The sequence below is a fragment of the Colletotrichum scovillei genome (assembly GCF_011075155.1).
Source record: "Colletotrichum scovillei strain TJNH1 chromosome Unknown Contig00011, whole genome shotgun sequence".
Lineage (NCBI taxonomy): Eukaryota > Fungi > Ascomycota > Sordariomycetes > Glomerellales > Glomerellaceae > Colletotrichum > Colletotrichum scovillei.
Genome location: NW_023336269.1, coordinates 991,164 through 1,006,825, shown reverse-complemented (window position 1 = coordinate 1,006,825; position 15,662 = coordinate 991,164). Strand labels below are relative to the sequence as shown.

The window sequence follows — 15,662 nt, the reverse complement described above, 5'->3', positions numbered from 1 at the left end:
GCCGGAGAGCCTCCAAGTCGCATTGTCATTGCCCTCCGGGTTCTGGGGGGGGGGGGAATTCTTGGTGGACCGTTGAGGTCAAGTGCCACCTGCCCGCCTCTGTTAAGCCGAGCTCCTGCTCAAGTGGCATTTAGCGGCTTCGGCATGTGAACAAACACTAACCATCCATGTTGCTGCTGCAGGAGCCACCCTGCTTCTGGTGCTTGCCTTCACCAATTGGAGATGGGTACGTACCCACCCATAATCTGGAGGCACTAACATTTAATTTTCCATCTTTCCAGCGTCAACCTTGGCTCTTCATTTTTGACAAGCAATCACCACGTTCGCGACCATTTGCGCCAGCACACCTACACCGCGAGGCAACACCATCCCGCTCTTATTGAAAGCGTGCAACTTCTATCAAACTTGGGGAACGAAATGGCCCCCTCAAACCAGCCCATTACACAGGCTCTTCTTGCCCGGGCGCACTCTCCCGACAGCGCCAACCGCCTTTTTTCCGAGAAAATCCAGTACCGACCGCTCTACCTCAGACCAAGCTCACCACCACCACCGTCAAACGCCCGTGAGACCCGTCGCAAGGCCCGCGAAGAATCAAAAAGGAAACGAAAGCTCAAGCCGAAGCCACTCTCGGCGCGCGAAAGACACAGGCGGGGCCTTTACGAAGTGCCCCGCGAGGGCCAAAAATACTCCATCTTCGAGCCCCTCCACCGCCTTTGGCTGGGCTACATTGAGGAAATATTGGGCTCTGAGCTCTACCATGGCGGCCCTTCTGCGTCGGCAAAACTAAGCGCTGCCGAGTTCCACGGGGCTGCGGTTGAAGTGTCGCGCAGCTCTTGTCCGAGCAGAGTCGGCATCAAGGGCATTATCATCAAGGACGGCAAGTTTGCGTTCGAAATTATAACACCAAAAAACGACATCAAGATTGTGCCAAAGGAAGGGACATGGTTCAAGTTCGAGATACCCGTCAAGGAGCCGGATATGGAGGCAGCCGCACAAGGTACCCCACGCCAATTTGTTTTCGAGGTTCTCGGTGACCAATTTCTGATGCGCGGGGCGGATCGCGCAAACAAAAAGTTCAAACCTCACTACCTCAAAAACTTATGAGGCATGCATTCGGTGCATAACGAGCGACGATATGCGTTAGGCATGATTCATCGACTGGATGGCTCAAAGAAAAAGCCGGTACCTAATTGCTGGGAACAAGTACGAGTTGATCAATTGCGCCTTAATGGTACGAAGGCTGGGTCCAGCAGGAATGGAAGGAGACAAGAGCGCGGGATAGCCGTTCAGTGGAAGGAAGATGGGGGTCAAGCGTGTGCAAAAGGAATCTAATGCGCTGTAAAAAGTGCAAAAGAAAAGGCGAAGCACTCTGAGCTGTGGATTCTAACCACTGAAACTCCCCGAGGTGGGCTCGAACCACCAACCTCCAGATTAACAGTCTGACGCGCTAGCCAATTGTGCCATCGGGGATGAGATGCTTGTTGTTGAAGATGGAGGCCAGTTCCCTGCCTAAGGCGGGGCCCAGCCCTCGAGCCCCGCCCCTGACGAAGGCCGCCCGCGACTGAGCGAGCGCTGACCGCGACCAAGGCGACCTCGATGTCGATCCAGCTCGTCCTTCGAAGCTGCGATCGCGAGGCGGCATGCCTCACCTGATCTTCGGTCGATTGCGACGCAATTTTGGGCGTCTTTGCCCTGCCGGTGATGTTTGGGAGCGCCTTTGAAGTCAGCTCGCAATCACCAAAACGGAATACCTGGCACGCCGCTTTACTATCTCTTTCGTCGTTCAGAAGATTCGTTCTCAAGTTTGCTCGAACTCGAAATTAGATCTGAAGTATCCATTGGAGTTTCTGGAGCTGATGAGACCCTGAGATTAGTAGACGACAGCGTGCGACGCTCAACTTGATGATCGCGTTTGTGGGGGCGACGTTGACTTACACAAAAGTTTCACAGCGACATCCTTCCACTTACATGGAACAACAATCATCAGCGCCCCTGATGGCAGAAGAAACGACACGAAAGCGACGAATTCGCGAGATGGAACCGTGGTACGTCACAGAAAGAGCGCGAGGTTACATAATGGCGGCTACTTGCCTATCCTAAAAAGAAACGCGACGCGTGCGACCGCACGCCGATGACATCAGGACTCGATTAGACGGGACTGGCCCGGTCGCGCATTCCGCCTCGAAGCTGTTTGCTCGCCGCAGCAACCAGTACTTCCTAATACTTTTTCTTACCCTCTCAACTCTCTCCTCTTTCTTTACTGCGATTAACAAACCAAACAAGTCCAATTGACCTCTCCTAAGTTTTGTTCTCCTAAAAAGAAATCCTTTCAAAACATCCAACTACACATCCTGCCTCCATCGATCTACACCATGGTCACTACAAGAACAAGATCGCGTGCCAACAGCGCCGCCGACGCCAATGGCCATGCGGACTCTTCCACTGCGGCTGGTGAGAAGCGTAGCATCGAAAAAGACGCTACCAGCGAATCCCCCGACGCCAAGCGTGTGAAGAAGTCGGATGATGATTCCGCTCGTCAGACCACCATTGACGAGGCCTTTGAGAAGAAGGACGATGCAGAAGCCGGAAAGACCAAAGAAGAGACTGGAGCAAAGGAAGATACCGCCGACACGGAGATGAAGGATGGCGAAGAAGAGGCCACCAACGACTCGACGAAGCCAGAGGAGCCGACCAAGGAAGAAGAGGCCGCAATGGCAGAAAAGGTGGAGGAGGTAGAGGAAGCAGAAAAGGAAAATGAAGAGCAAAAGACGGAAGAAGCCACGACAGAGGATAAGCCAGAAGCCAAGGCAACGGAAGGAGAGTCTGCGGAGAAGACGGGCGAGAAGGACAAGGTCCCCTCCACCATTCTCGAAAAGGGAATCATCTACTTCTTCTTCCGTGCCCGCGTCAACACCGATGGGGCCGAGGAAGTAGATGATATCGCCCGCAGCTACATGATCCTCCGCCCCATCGGCACAGACTCCAAGCTAGGCGACGGTCCTATCGGCGACGCGGGCAACACGCGCCTGCTCGCCCTGCCGAAGAAGGTCTTTCCCGAGACCGGCCGCGACAAGTTCATGGTCTTTGTCGAAAAGGCGGGCGCCTCTTTTGCCGAGCTGAAGGAGCAGTTCCTGTCTGGTGCTGACAATCAGACCAAGTCTGGCGTGTCGCATGCGCCTGCTGCCACGCCTGCTGGAGAGGGAGTCTATGTTATCACCTCTACTGGAAGCGATAGCCATCTCGCGTACATGCTCACCCTGCCGTCTGACCTCGGCGAGGTGCAGAAGGAGCTTGGGCTCAAGGAGAAGGGAAGCTTCATCTTGAGCACGAAGAACCCGTACAAGAAGGGCCCTGCAAATGCCAGTCTCGAGCAGACTCCCGACTTCCCAGACAGGTACATGATAAGATCGTCGCCGTTTCAGTTGAGTTGAAGTGCTAACAGGATGACATCTAGTATCAAGGACGACTTCCGCGACCTGCGGTGGACAAACACCAAGCCCGAGCATCTCGACTACCCCTATGCCCAGTTTCTCTTCATTGGCCAGTCCGAATTTAGTAATGCCGTCGAGCCAAAGTCCAAGGACGTCAAAGCTGGCAAGGAGAATCCAGAAGACGTTCTCGAGGAAATTGCCGACGAGGATGAAAAGCGCATGGAGCACCTCTCTGGTGACGACTCGGCCTCCATCTTTGCTGATCTACAGGCGCGGGCCAAGGACTATCCGAAGCTGCAGACTACCTTTTGAATTTGATCACGTTACCTTCTTATTGGAAAAGCTGGCGTTTCGCCGTGTATTCTATGAACTTATTTGGAGGCGCGCAAGGGATAGAAAGCCCTTGATAATTGTTCAGTGTAGTCGTGCCAAAAGGTGTAATTGGTAACAGAGTATTATCTCAATATGCCAAACCAAGTGTTTCATTCCCGCAGTATTTTACGCTGAATAGAATCCTCTTGGCCGGCCCATCGGAGTGACTGTAGTTAGAGTTTATTATGACACCGCCAAACATCAATCCATTGTTGTTTGAAGTTTTCCCACCCGTAATGATTCATCGAAGAAGCACTCTCCGCAGTTCTTGAAGACTTCCAATAATATCAGATGGGGAACTTCCGCAAATAACCTTGAAGAAACTTTAGGCTCTTGGGGGTAATATTCTTTCACCTGTAAAAAAGCCCAATTTACTCAAGTCCAGGATGGAAGATAAGGATCCCTTCAAAAACTCACCAGACCACAGAAACGCTGGCTGTTGACTGATCTACCATCACTCTCAGCTAACAAGTGATTAGTTTAGGTACTTAGGCGCCACATGCAGGATTCCGTCAAGGGCGGCGATCCTCCTCTTCCTTCGCCGATGGTTATGCGGCGAGGGGACTGTGAGATCCCGATCGGCGTTAAGCAATGTCGGGGATGCGGAGCCCCGATCGCCGATACACGACGACCACGGGCCGTGATACCGACTTACACGGTAGGTGAGACGGGACTGCACGAATGAGACTGCCGTCTTTGGAGAATAAGCTGCATTCAAAACGGTCGTTATTGGAATCTTATATAAAGCATCAGTGGTTCCTCGATTGATTTCATCTATCAAAACTACACTATCAATTTCATCAAGACCAACATATCATAACTTCATCACCAAGACACTTCCAAAATGACACCGCTTAAAGGAAAGACGGCAATCGTCACAGGAGCATCCCGCGGTCTCGGCGCAGGCATGGTTCTAGACCTCGCGCGCAAGGGCGCATCCGTAAGCCCCTCCATCGTCCCACCCTCCTACCACTGCATCCGCTCACCAACAATAGGTAATGCTCCTCTACACCTCCGACTCAAGCGCCCCCAAAGTCCAATCCCTCATCACAGAAATCACTTCCCTCCCACACCACCCGTCCGCAGTATCCTGCAGAGCAGATCTCTCTTCAGAAACCGCCACAGAAATAGTCCTCGCCGCCCTCGACGCCTGGCTCGGCCCAGACGCCCACGTCGACATCCTAATCAACAACGCCGGCACAGAGCTCAACGCACCGCTGGGCACCATCTCCACCGCCGACTTTGCAAAAGTCTACGACCTCAACGTCCGCGCGCCGCTCCTCCTAACCCAAGCCCTCCTCCCGCGCCTGGCGCCTAAGGAGGCACGTGTCATTAACATCGGTTCCGTAGGCGGACGGCAGGGGTTCCCTGGGTTGGGGCTGTATTGCTCCTCCAAGGCTGCGCTTGAGGGCCTGACGCGGGTTTGGGCGCGGGAGCTGGGGAAGAACGGAACGACTGTGAATTGTGTTGCGCCGGGGCCGGTGGAGAGCGATATGCTGGATAAGATCCCCAAGGAGCTGGTTGAGATGCAGAGGCGGCAGACGCCAGTGGAGAATCGGACGGGGACGGTGGAGGAGGTTGCGAGGATTGTGTCGTGGCTTGCTGGTCCTGAGAGTTCGTGGGTTAGTGGGCAGGTTATTAGTGCTAGTGGTGGTTGGGTGATGTATTGAGGTGGCCACGCATGGTTTGTACAAGAGGGCAGAGTAGATGAGGGTTTGCAATGGTAATGCCGTTAAAATCACCAAATGAAGAGCCTTTATCAGGAAGGGACCTACTGTTCGGGCATTGAATTCCTGAAAAGATCACCTATTCGGCCTGAAGACGTTGCACATTGATCAGCAAAAGAGTTGAGGGATCTCTCGCAAGCAATAAATCTTGGGTATATTTCTTTTTCCTATCCGTCATTTCTAAGCCTCTAAGCAGAAGCCTTGGCAGCCTCCTTTTCCTTTGCCTTGGCGGCCTTCTTCTCGTCAATTTGGCGCTGCTTCTCCAGCTTCTTGAGCTGGTTCTTCGTCATCTTGCCGTCGGCACCCTCGGCGGGGCCATCGGTGGTAGCCTCACGGATAGGGATGGACTTGAGGTTCTCTGCAAGACCCCAGGACAACGGCCGGCGGCTGAAGAACAGGTTGACGGTCTCCTCGTCCACCTTGGCTCTCCGCTCCTGGAAAGCAGTGCAGTACTTGGCCAGCTCCTCGGCACACCTCTTCTTGATTTCGCCGGTGAGCATCTTTCCTGTGCGGTAGTCCTCGCGGATCTTGGCGAGTTCCTCATCGTCGTCGAGGAAGAAGCGCAGGTATTGGTAGCTGACGTCGACTGCATACTGATGTTAGCTACTATGCACACAAGGAAGCGGTCTGAGTCTGTGGTCTTACCATCCGGGTCGGCTCCCTCAGCGCGCTGCTCCTCGGCGGTAACCTTGCCGCCGCTGAAGGCATACTTGTTCATCTTGTTCTGGATCTGCTTAGGTGTGTCGTTCAAGAAGATGGCACTTGAATCAATTGACGCCGACATCTTGGAGCCGGGGCCCTGAAGAGCATCGAGGAAACGGGAGTGAATGAGAGAGGGCTTAGCATAGCGGAGGCCGGCGGCACAATCTCTTGTCACGCGGAAGTAGGGGTCTATCTTGATGTTAGTCTCGTCTCGTTTCTAGAGCCAGCAGGCAGGAAAGACAAACCCTGGTCAATGGCACAAGGAATGAGACAGGGAATCTGGGAAGTCTTCGCCTCGTCGTCGCCAAAGATGTGGGGGAATGAGTTGCCAAAGGAGGAGCTGGCTTGGATACTGGCAAAGTGAACCTTGCCAATGTTGGAGCTGTCGTCGAAGCCGAAGACGGCCTTGGCTGTGTTGAGCGTGATTCTCTTGGCCACACGCGTGACGTTCCTACAGGAAAGTCAGCATTCGTTCTCGACCCCGCCTTGTACAGCCTGGAACGTACTTGTAGAAGTTGCCGCCCATGTAGTCGTAGTCGGAGAAAATGAAGGTCCTTTCGGGGTTGAAGCCAATTGCAATGCTGCGCGATGTTAGAGCGCATACTCGCGGATAGTGCTAGAAGTCTTACATGTCCTTGGCGTTTTCTCTTGTATAGTGCTGAACCTCCTCGACCGTTCTCTTCTCAGAGAAGAGGAACTTCTCATCTATGCCTTCGAGTCAGAAAGGAGTTCCGGGATAATTCTTCAGCGCTTTTTCTTACCGTCGGTCATCATGATCTATGCTAGAGTTAGCGACTGATACTGCAAGAGGAGTCAATCAAGAGAACGTACCACTAGTGGCGCATCGAGGACGTCTGACAACCACTTCGTCAACTGGAAAGGGATAGCATGTCCGACGTGCATGCTGTCGGAACTGGGTCCACGGCCTTAATACGATCTTGTCAGCCATCGTCCTGGTCCGCACTGCTTTTCATGTCCTTCGGACTTCGGAACATCTCCGAGGCAACGCACCAGTGTAGATGAAGAAAGGCTGCTTCTTCTCGACGCGGTCGAGAATGAGGTCGAGGTCGCGGTGGGAGAAGACAATCTGGCGGCGGAGGAAGTGGTGAGGTCTGTGACCAGTCACGCGCTCGAAGCGCTCGAGGAGGGCATCGTCGATCAACTTCGTTCCGAACTCGTCGACAATTTTCTGTGCGACAGTCAACAGTCAGCTAGAGCTCTCCATTGACAGGGGGACTGGAATTCCTACCTTGTAGTCAATGGCCTTGACCTTGCCATCAGTGCCGACCTATTTCCTCGAGTCAGTATATGCCCTTCTCACTTATACGCCACTATTCGCAAACCCACTTCTCCAGACACGTTCCAGGGGTCGACTTTCTGGCCGCCCGAGGCGGCGGGCGCGTCGCCGACAGCTTCAGCGGGGATGGCGGCGGTCGGGGCTTCAGGTGCGGATGCCATTGTGTCGCGTGGTCTCAGTCGATGGTGTGGAGTGTCGATTGACGAGAGTGAGAAGAATCCGGGGTCTTGGCGACTGGTCAATCGTCTTCTATACGCCTCTCGCGGTGACTCGAATTGCTTGATGACACAGAGCTGTCTGGGCAAAAGTTCCGAAAAGCGTGAGTCAATGGCGGGGTGAGGGTGTGCACCTGCCTTTGCGAGTCAAAGTGCGGCTCGATTTCGGTGTGTACCCCGCTACCCCGCAGTCACCGACTTACCTTTCTCACCCTCTCGGTGAGGACGCGGTGGGGGCCATCATCGCTCTCGGATTGCGAATGCACCGCCACTGGTATTCTGAGGGATCTTGAGGTATCATGATTGCAGAGAATAAGTGGCCAGTTACTCAAGTTGAAGGTGAAAGTGTCAGATGATAATGCAATTCTCTATCCGTTACTGTATCTTGACCGGAATTCCGTTCTGCGAGATGCAACTGTCAGGCATGTAACCCACCCCAGTTCGTTCATACACCATCAATCCACCAGCACTCTTTGATGCCTTGGGGGTGACTAGCAAAACAAAACACCTCCGCTCATCTTGCATTCTATCTCTAGACCTTCCCACTACAATCACTCTCACATTTGGTAGTTGGCCATCACTTTTCGCCGGGTTGTCAAAGATGAGCTTGCTCGCCGAGTGATGGCCGTCAAGCTGAGAGAACTCACGAGCAACAGCGCTGAGGCTGATTCCCAGGCTTTTGTCCGAGGTGTGATAAAACCCATCCGGCGACTTGTTAGCCCATGGCGACTGGATCTCACTCTTCTCCCAGTCCACGCCATCAAACGGAGGCTCCAGATAGTCGATTCCTCCTTTGTAGGCCATCCATGACCATGTAGGAACTTCGAGGTCTCTTTCGGCAGGGAAGATGATTCTATCGAGGGTTGAATCGGATCCTCTCTGCCAAAGAAGGCTGCGTCGTAGTAATCCACCGCCATCGTCAATGACACCGTAGCCGCCGTGAGTCTTGAAGCTTTGGATGAGTCTCTTTTCAAGACCAGCTATACCGAATGGTCTGTCTTCATTTCTAGAGAACTGCAGACGGGAGTATTGCTTGTACAAGTCTTGGTAAAGATGGATTTTGGCGCCCCTTGGCGAGTTCATGGCGATTGTGGGAAATCGTGGATCACCGAGGAACGCGGCAACATTGCTTTGGACGTGAAGTGTCAGCATGAGCCAAGGTCTTGTTAGATACGGGCATACACAGCAAGTTGACTTACTTATCCAACTTTGTCATCGTCTCGCAGCGCACCCCTTGGCCACACTCCCAGTACGTTTGTCTTTCGGTGAAGTAAATCGTCCTGTGCGCCAGTGCTCGCTCCTGCAGGACCCATCCCCGTTTGCAGAGCCTTCCTTCTATTACATCGCCTTCGAAGTCATCAATCTGCTGGCACACATGATAATTACCACTGTTGTTTCGATTGAAAGTGACGTAGTTCCTATCGGGTCGTGGTCCAAGAAAGCCATCATCTTGCCCAGTAGCGCGACTTGCCGCAATGACGCAGTGCGCAAAGCTGAAAACGTCTTCCATGTGTTTGGACTCTTCTTTGAAGTCTCCGTCGGGTCCCTGTACAATGCAAATGGAGTCTATCCATAGATGCTGGAAGCCAAGCTCTCTCGTTGTTGTGACGGCGTCTTTGAAAGTAGCAGGCAAGTCTTCAAAGTCGATTCCCAATTTGTGCTTCTCGATGTTGTCGGTGTAGGTGCAGAAATGCCGATGTTCCGCGGGATCTCCCCAGGGATGAGACAAGGCTAGGTACTTTCCACGAGCACCGTCCGTTTCCCATAGACGAATCTGCGAGCTGGAGACGTCAAGAAGCCTTGTGGGAAGATTGACTTCAGTGGCTTGCAGACAATTTCCATGCCCCGAGCCCTGATCGCAGCTCTGGAGCCACTGTCGTATTACTTCGAAGTGCAACTGATGACCGCCTGGTGCAAGTCTCGGGAACCCAATTTGAAGTCCGATGCTATCGTATTGGGTCGATTTAGAATCTGCCATCAACTGTGAATTAGTTCACTCGGTCAAGTAAAGCAAATTAAAGGAGCGAAGAAAACCTCATCGGACCTGGATCATGAACGATACTCAAGATGGGATTGTTTATCCCAGAGATTCTTAGACCAGACCCTTCTCTATTCAATTGGAAAGGTCCTGCCTTTTGGAACACTGTGCAGGCTTGTAAGAGCAACTTGCAGAAACCACATGCGCCTGCTCTGTTTTGTAGATCCGAGACTGTATCGGATAGATAAAACCCGGTGGCCAGAATGTCTAGTTTCTCACAACGTTGACAGAGCTTTTTGGTACGGGCAAGCGAGAGGTTATTTGTAATCTTGTTGACTTTCGTGATATACAATTTGGCGAAGCTATTGTCTCTACTAAAACGCCAGTGGTCGCTGAGCTGACAAATTATTGAAGTCAGCAAACCAGTCAAGGCCCCAGAATGGAAATAATCTGACTTACCGCCTTGAGTCCTCAATCATATTAGCCACTAAAATTAGAGCAGGTTTGACGGAAAGGGATTGACCATCGGGTCCAGAGATAACTTACGTGCTGCATCGAACCAAAGTGCATTAGTCAAAACATATTTGGTCTCAAAACGACATTGAACACTCAACCAACTTACCTCCTTCAGGTTATTCACAACTGTCAGTGAAATGCGTAATGTCATACTTTTCTAAACAAGGGAACCAGAGTACTCAACTCACATACTCAACATCTGAAGTCAGCTTCTACTGCCGTCTCCAGGTATCACAATCAACTACTCACGTCATGCTATGATGCAAGAATTAGTGTTGCGACAGTGACGTTGATCAAGAGTACATACAGACTATGGGGGAGTCAGTTTGTGAGACTCCAGTGGCATGAATCTTGCACTTACATGTTGTGCCTGTAATGCGCCATGGAAAGGGAAAGGGGTATTTCCCCTAGGCTTTTCGGCCGCTCCAGGCGATAATAAGTTGGTGGATTGTGATCTTGGTACGATCAATGAGGGACCATTGATATTTCGACGGTCCTGGGCTGTGGAGAGATAAGAGTCGTTGCCATCCGCTTTTCGTAGGATGTTCTTCAGTCCAGACCACATAGCTTTGGCGTCAGCTCGATAGGGGCCACTTTCAGGTGTGCTTTGGCCGGCACTGGTCACGGATATACGTCTATCCTGATTGTCCTCAATGAATGTTGTTGTCTGAGATCCTTTCATTGTCGCTGCTTGCATCAGTAACGGAACGACAAGTAGTCGGTTCCTAACGAGATTGAGCAGATCGCCGATAGCAGAATCTCTGCCGCACTGTCCATCAGTAGCGATGTAGTCCATCCATCGTACCACAACAGGATGAATTTCAGCCACCCGTCCTCCATCGGTCTCCTTGGTCTTGAAGAAACTGCAATCATAGCCATCGGCACTGAGACTATCATCAAACCTCTCCAACGCTTCGTAACCGTACAGGAGCCAGATGACGCATTCGAGCATGATGCAGCCCATAGACCAGATATCGTAGAGCCTAGATCTCGCCTTATCAAGGCGGTTGGTCACAACTTCGGGCGGTTCGTATCGAACCGTACCATACTTGGCACTGGTTGGCTTCTTTCTCACTGCTGTGACGTCGTTGTGGTGTTTCGCAAGGCCCATGTCTGCAATTTTGAGGATCCCCACGTAGGTTTTGTCTTTGAATCGGAGGATGTTTTCTGGCTTCAAGTCGCCGTGTCGGTAGTTGCCTTGTCCTTTGTAATTGTGTAAGTCATGCAAAGCATCAGCCAGTCCACAAAGCTGTGCGATTGTCTGCCTCACTAGATTTGGCGTGAGTGATGGCCGATTTTGCTCCTGCCAGAACTCCCTCAGATTGCCGCCATCAGCCCATTGAAACATGAAGTAACGCTTTTCTCCACGTGAGATAGCCGCAATGCGTTGAATGATGTGGGGGTGTCGGAGGTCTGTAATTTCAGAGAGTGCCGTCCGCTCGTCCTCGTAATTTTTCTCGATCTCTTGACGCATGTCGTTGTAAACGACGATTTCTTTGATGGCGACGTGAGCCAAATGCCCATCTACCTAAGTTATGCTTGAGCTTTTTATCCACTTGAGGGACTTTTGGAAGTAATTTCTCACTGTCAATTCTGGGGTTTCTTGGTGATTAGGATGGATCTCTACTTCGTACACCCGGCTGAACATGCCTCCTTTGACGATATTGTTAACCCAGGTGAACGGAAAGATACAATCAGGAGATAAATTGTGCTGAAATTTGGTCTTTGAGAAGACAGGGGCCAGGAACCCCCATTGTTGACTATAGAATGTCTTAACTCTGGTTCCTGACCAAATCTTTGGGAGGCGTTTTCCATGCAAGCGGTCGAATGGGAAAGGAAGCGCCCAAGTTGGGGAGTCTCTCTTTGGCGTCTCAGGCTTTTCGATAGGAAGATTGCTGTCATTAAAGAAGACAACGTCTCTGAAGAACTTGATAGTCGTCACTAGGTCTTCTCCACTCACTCCACAGCAGACTGCAATTGCAAAGACTTTCTTTGCCTTCTCTTGCACGAAACGTATGACTGCTTTTTCTGGAGTCCGTGGCACCTCGTCGTCAAAGAGCTCGCTAGAGATAGTTCGCTCAGTAACGAGAATTTCGATACTGCCCTCAGGCAAAAATGTTGGATCTCGCTCATCAAACTTGCTGGTTTCAAAGCGTTGGCACAGTTGATGATCCAAAGTGACCTCATGTGAGGAGGACTCCTCGATATGATTTTGGTCAAAAGACGACATGTTTGGCAGGAATGCTCGGACTACCCCAAACAGAGGAGAAGAACAGTGAGCGGGAGCTGAGCTGAACCAAACACGATAGGAGGGGGGATTAAGGGATATCAAGTCACAAGAAGCAAGTCACTGTTGGGATTTCAACTGCCAATCGATCTTCAGGATCCAATATGTGGGAGGTGTTGACGGGCATGGTCGCATTGGCGATAGAGACAAACCAATGGTCTCACTGCCTTCTCGAAAATCCTGGACCATTGAGGCAGCCAAGCCATGGCTGCTGAGCAGCTTTTAGAGCGTCAATCAGGCGACCTATCAAGCGACTGGCCGATGTCATAGAGGCAACCGTGCATTGCCAGCCTGCTGCTTTGAGGGGGAATATTGACGTGCTTCGAGAACATACATTGCAGCCTGCAGCATACGGGTTAGCATGCATCCAGGCGCTGAAGTTGGACCCGGTCCATTGGTTGATGTATCTGCGTGATGACCGCACCACGTGTCTCATTTTAACGTTGGCGCCGAGTCCTGCAGCTTTGGCTGTGTAGATAGACTACAGGCGGAGGGATTTGAGAGGATCGGCACTCAGCCTGCCGGGCCACCCCTAAAGTCCAATCTCTTCTCCTGCGCTGACATCTTGAAATGGACACCTTTGTCTTGCTCAATCAAGCACTTCGGTTGCGAGCTCCAAAGACGCCGCGCTATTCCTGAGCAATCACTACCCTGGCTCATTGAACGTGAAGAAGGCTGAGGTTCGCGATGTAACATTATCACCTCTTTGAGCAGGCCGCAGGTGTGGCACTATCAACATGCTCAAGGCCCAGAACCTCTCCTTATGCCCGATCGCTTCTGATGGGCCTTGACCCCGCCCTTGGCTCTGCTCGAATGTCCGGCATGGTCTTCCAATTGACTCACTCTGAGAGGAGAGCGCAGAGGGAAATGAGAGTTCCAACTTTGATCATCCAAAGGTCTCTGAGCCGGCTCTGAACAAAATCTTGAAGACACAACGCACATATCTCGCCACATAGACAGCCTTTGTAGGACTTCAATGCAGGTAATACGTCTGTCACCACTCCTCGGATCTTCCGACTCAATCACCAACATTCCGAACATAATCATGTTCAAGAAGTGGTGCAGGTACTCGCTACAGGCAGGATGAGAATGCAGTCTGTCCACGAACTACCATTTCTCAAATATTAGATCAAGATCGGGATAGCAGTGGCCGAAGAATTGACGACGACTTACGCGAACAACAGCTGGCTTCACCGAGGCCGTCGACGAATCTTTTACTTCAGAAGTATTGATTGTGAAGAAGGTGTCCGAATCAATTCCAGATAGCCATGGATCTGGCGAAAATCGTAACTGGGCAAACTCAAGCAGCAAGTCTTTGCCGCCGAGTGACCAGGTGATGAACTCGAGAAACACACAACCAAGTGACCATATGTCGCACGATTGTCTGATGATACGCCGACGAAGATCGCATTCAGGTGGTCTATATGTGGGAGAATTGGCCATCTGGCTTCCGTGCTGGTTCGACCGACTGAGTCGGCTGTGTAACTCGGCTAGACCGAAGTCAGTGAGTCTCAAGATACCTTGGTCAATCGATTCCAATGTTTCGTGGAACCAGAGTATGTTCTCAGGCTTTATATCTCCGTGCCGGCCATAGCGTCGCTTAGAGCTTTCGTGGTCTCTGTTGAGAGCATCCAGTGGTGTTAATAAAAGACCAGTGGACTGGGACGCCTTTTCTTGCAAGTCGGAGTCGTATTGGTGAAGCCGTACTAGGCCATCCGCGATGCCTTGACATTGCTCGGCCATCCACGATATTGTCCCGAAGCTTAAAATGGGCCGTGGATTCAGCTCTTTCCAGTACTTCATCAGATCTGCCTCAGCCCAAGGGAAGATCAGGTAGAAGTGTCCTGATTGCTCGTACGTTGCTAAGAGTGAGATCAAGTGAGGATGCGAGTCTCCGCTGAACTTTTTCAACACCTGGACCTCCTTTTGAAACAATTCCTTACTCGGCGAGTTGAGACATTTCACTGCGAAAGTGTTTGGCCGCACCTGTGGCTGTCAGACCAATATTTCTCCTTGGGTTCGTGGTGATTCTAGTTTCGCGGGCTCGAGGACTCACACTTGGTTCCAAAGCTGAGCTGCTGAAGTCATGGTGGTCAGGGTGGATCTCGGCTTTGAAGACTCGACTGAAGCCACCCCCACACATCTCAGCAGTTCCGATGTCGTCGTGATTGCTGGTCGAAGTGAATGGAAGAACAATATGAGGCGCCAGAACATAGTGTTTGACGTTCTTTCTTTTACCTTTGGTGAAGAATGGCGGCAGTATGGTCCATTGGTACTCCTCAAAGTTTCTGATGCTCACTCTGGTCCATGACAAGAATGTTTTCAATCGATCGTTGCGTCTTGTTTCAACTCGAAGTTCGAAAAGCCCGCCATTTTCGGCAGCTTTGACAAGGGGAAGATCTTGATCGCAGATGCCCTCATCTATAAAGCCCTGAATAGATGGCACCATATCAATCAACACTAGTATAGCAAAGACTTTTTGGTACGACTTGCTTGGTGGATCGGGATTTTCCTTCGCTGGATTGTGGTTATCACAAATCGTGCTTGCGAGTCGCTCATAGGAACTCCTCCGGACCCCAGGAACCTTCCTCTTGAGCTCTTGGATGACAGGTTGCTTGCGTATGAGACTGTTCAATTGTCCTTTGGGTAGAAATTGTCTATGAGTCTGGGGGTTGGTCTTGAAAGACATGTATAGACGATCTTCGAAAGAATTGAGTAGAGCATCCTCTTGTGTTGGAGATACAGGAAGCAATCCTTCTTCCACCGCTTTTGTATACATCTGATCTCCGCGGTCCATAACTTCGCTGGGTTCGAAGGGCACGGCCGGAGGAGGCAGAGCGGATTCCGGCGGCAGGCCATTACCAGTGATCGGGGCCAGAGCAGCGCCTGGAGTGGGAATAGGATCGTTGCGATTAGGATAGTAGGGAATATCCTGAGGTCGTAGATGATTAGTGTATATTAAACCAGCAACGATCTGGAGATCATGTCTCACCAGGTCTGAAATCTCAGCGTTGATAATGGCAGAAACCATACGCCCATCTGGGATCCCAAGCCCCACCCCTTGCGTCAACTCTTCTATAGTAGCGGATGGAGTTTCATCGAGACATGGGCTTTCCTGCTTTTGATGTGGTGTTCCC

General features: G+C 51.5%; 6 protein-coding genes across 6 annotated transcripts; 3 read left to right on the top strand and 3 right to left on the bottom strand.

Annotated features, from left to right (window-relative positions):
* Positions 1-417: 417 nt before the first annotated feature.
* HER10_EVM0000305 (ribonuclease P protein subunit p29) lies at positions 418-1,104 on the top strand (the record flags this gene model as incomplete). The annotated part of the gene is made up of 1 exon (XM_035470093.1): positions 418-1,104. The coding sequence occupies one exon, from the start codon at positions 418-420 to the stop codon at positions 1,102-1,104; it is 687 nt and encodes a 228-aa protein (XP_035326437.1).
* A 1,268-nt stretch (positions 1,105-2,372) lies between these two features.
* On the top strand, positions 2,373-3,743 carry HER10_EVM0000835 (uncharacterized protein; the record flags this gene model as incomplete). Its single annotated transcript, XM_035470602.1, has 2 exons — positions 2,373-3,394; positions 3,455-3,743. 2 exons carry the CDS (start codon positions 2,373-2,375, stop codon positions 3,741-3,743), a joined length of 1,311 nt encoding a protein of 436 aa, XP_035326492.1.
* An 864-nt stretch (positions 3,744-4,607) lies between these two features.
* Positions 4,608-5,502, top strand: HER10_EVM0009425 (3-oxoacyl-(acyl-carrier-protein) reductase). Its single transcript, XM_035478912.1, has 2 exons — positions 4,608-4,743; positions 4,799-5,502. The coding sequence occupies exons 1-2, from the start codon at positions 4,648-4,650 to the stop codon at positions 5,471-5,473; spliced, it is 771 nt and encodes a 256-aa protein (XP_035327155.1). The 5' UTR covers positions 4,608-4,647; the 3' UTR covers positions 5,474-5,502.
* Positions 5,503-5,718: 216 nt separating this feature from the next.
* Positions 5,719-7,903, bottom strand: HER10_EVM0011518 (tryptophanyl-tRNA synthetase; the record flags this gene model as incomplete). Its single annotated transcript, XM_035480948.1, has 10 exons — positions 7,580-7,903; positions 7,482-7,520; positions 7,244-7,421; positions 7,064-7,158; positions 6,994-7,009; positions 6,862-6,937; positions 6,739-6,813; positions 6,478-6,683; positions 6,176-6,421; positions 5,719-6,116 (listed from the first exon to the last, which is right to left on the bottom strand). The coding sequence occupies exons 1-10, from the start codon at positions 7,688-7,690 to the stop codon at positions 5,719-5,721; spliced, it is 1,440 nt and encodes a 479-aa protein (XP_035327314.1). The 5' UTR covers positions 7,691-7,903.
* Positions 7,904-8,119: 216 nt separating this feature from the next.
* On the bottom strand, positions 8,120-12,468 carry HER10_EVM0000169 (tol-like protein; the record flags this gene model as incomplete). Its single annotated transcript, XM_035469963.1, has 7 exons — positions 8,120-8,873; positions 8,944-9,715; positions 9,789-10,119; positions 10,182-10,192; positions 10,341-10,364; positions 10,596-11,766; positions 11,824-12,468. 7 exons carry the CDS (start codon positions 12,466-12,468, stop codon positions 8,120-8,122), a joined length of 3,708 nt encoding a protein of 1,235 aa, XP_035326420.1.
* A 798-nt stretch (positions 12,469-13,266) lies between these two features.
* Positions 13,267-14,974, bottom strand: HER10_EVM0009787 (protein kinase; the record flags this gene model as incomplete). The annotated part of the gene is made up of 3 exons (XM_035479261.1): positions 13,267-13,632; positions 13,699-14,517; positions 14,597-14,974. The coding sequence occupies 3 exons, from the start codon at positions 14,972-14,974 to the stop codon at positions 13,267-13,269; spliced, it is 1,563 nt and encodes a 520-aa protein (XP_035327186.1).
* Positions 14,975-15,662: the final 688 nt, after the last annotated feature.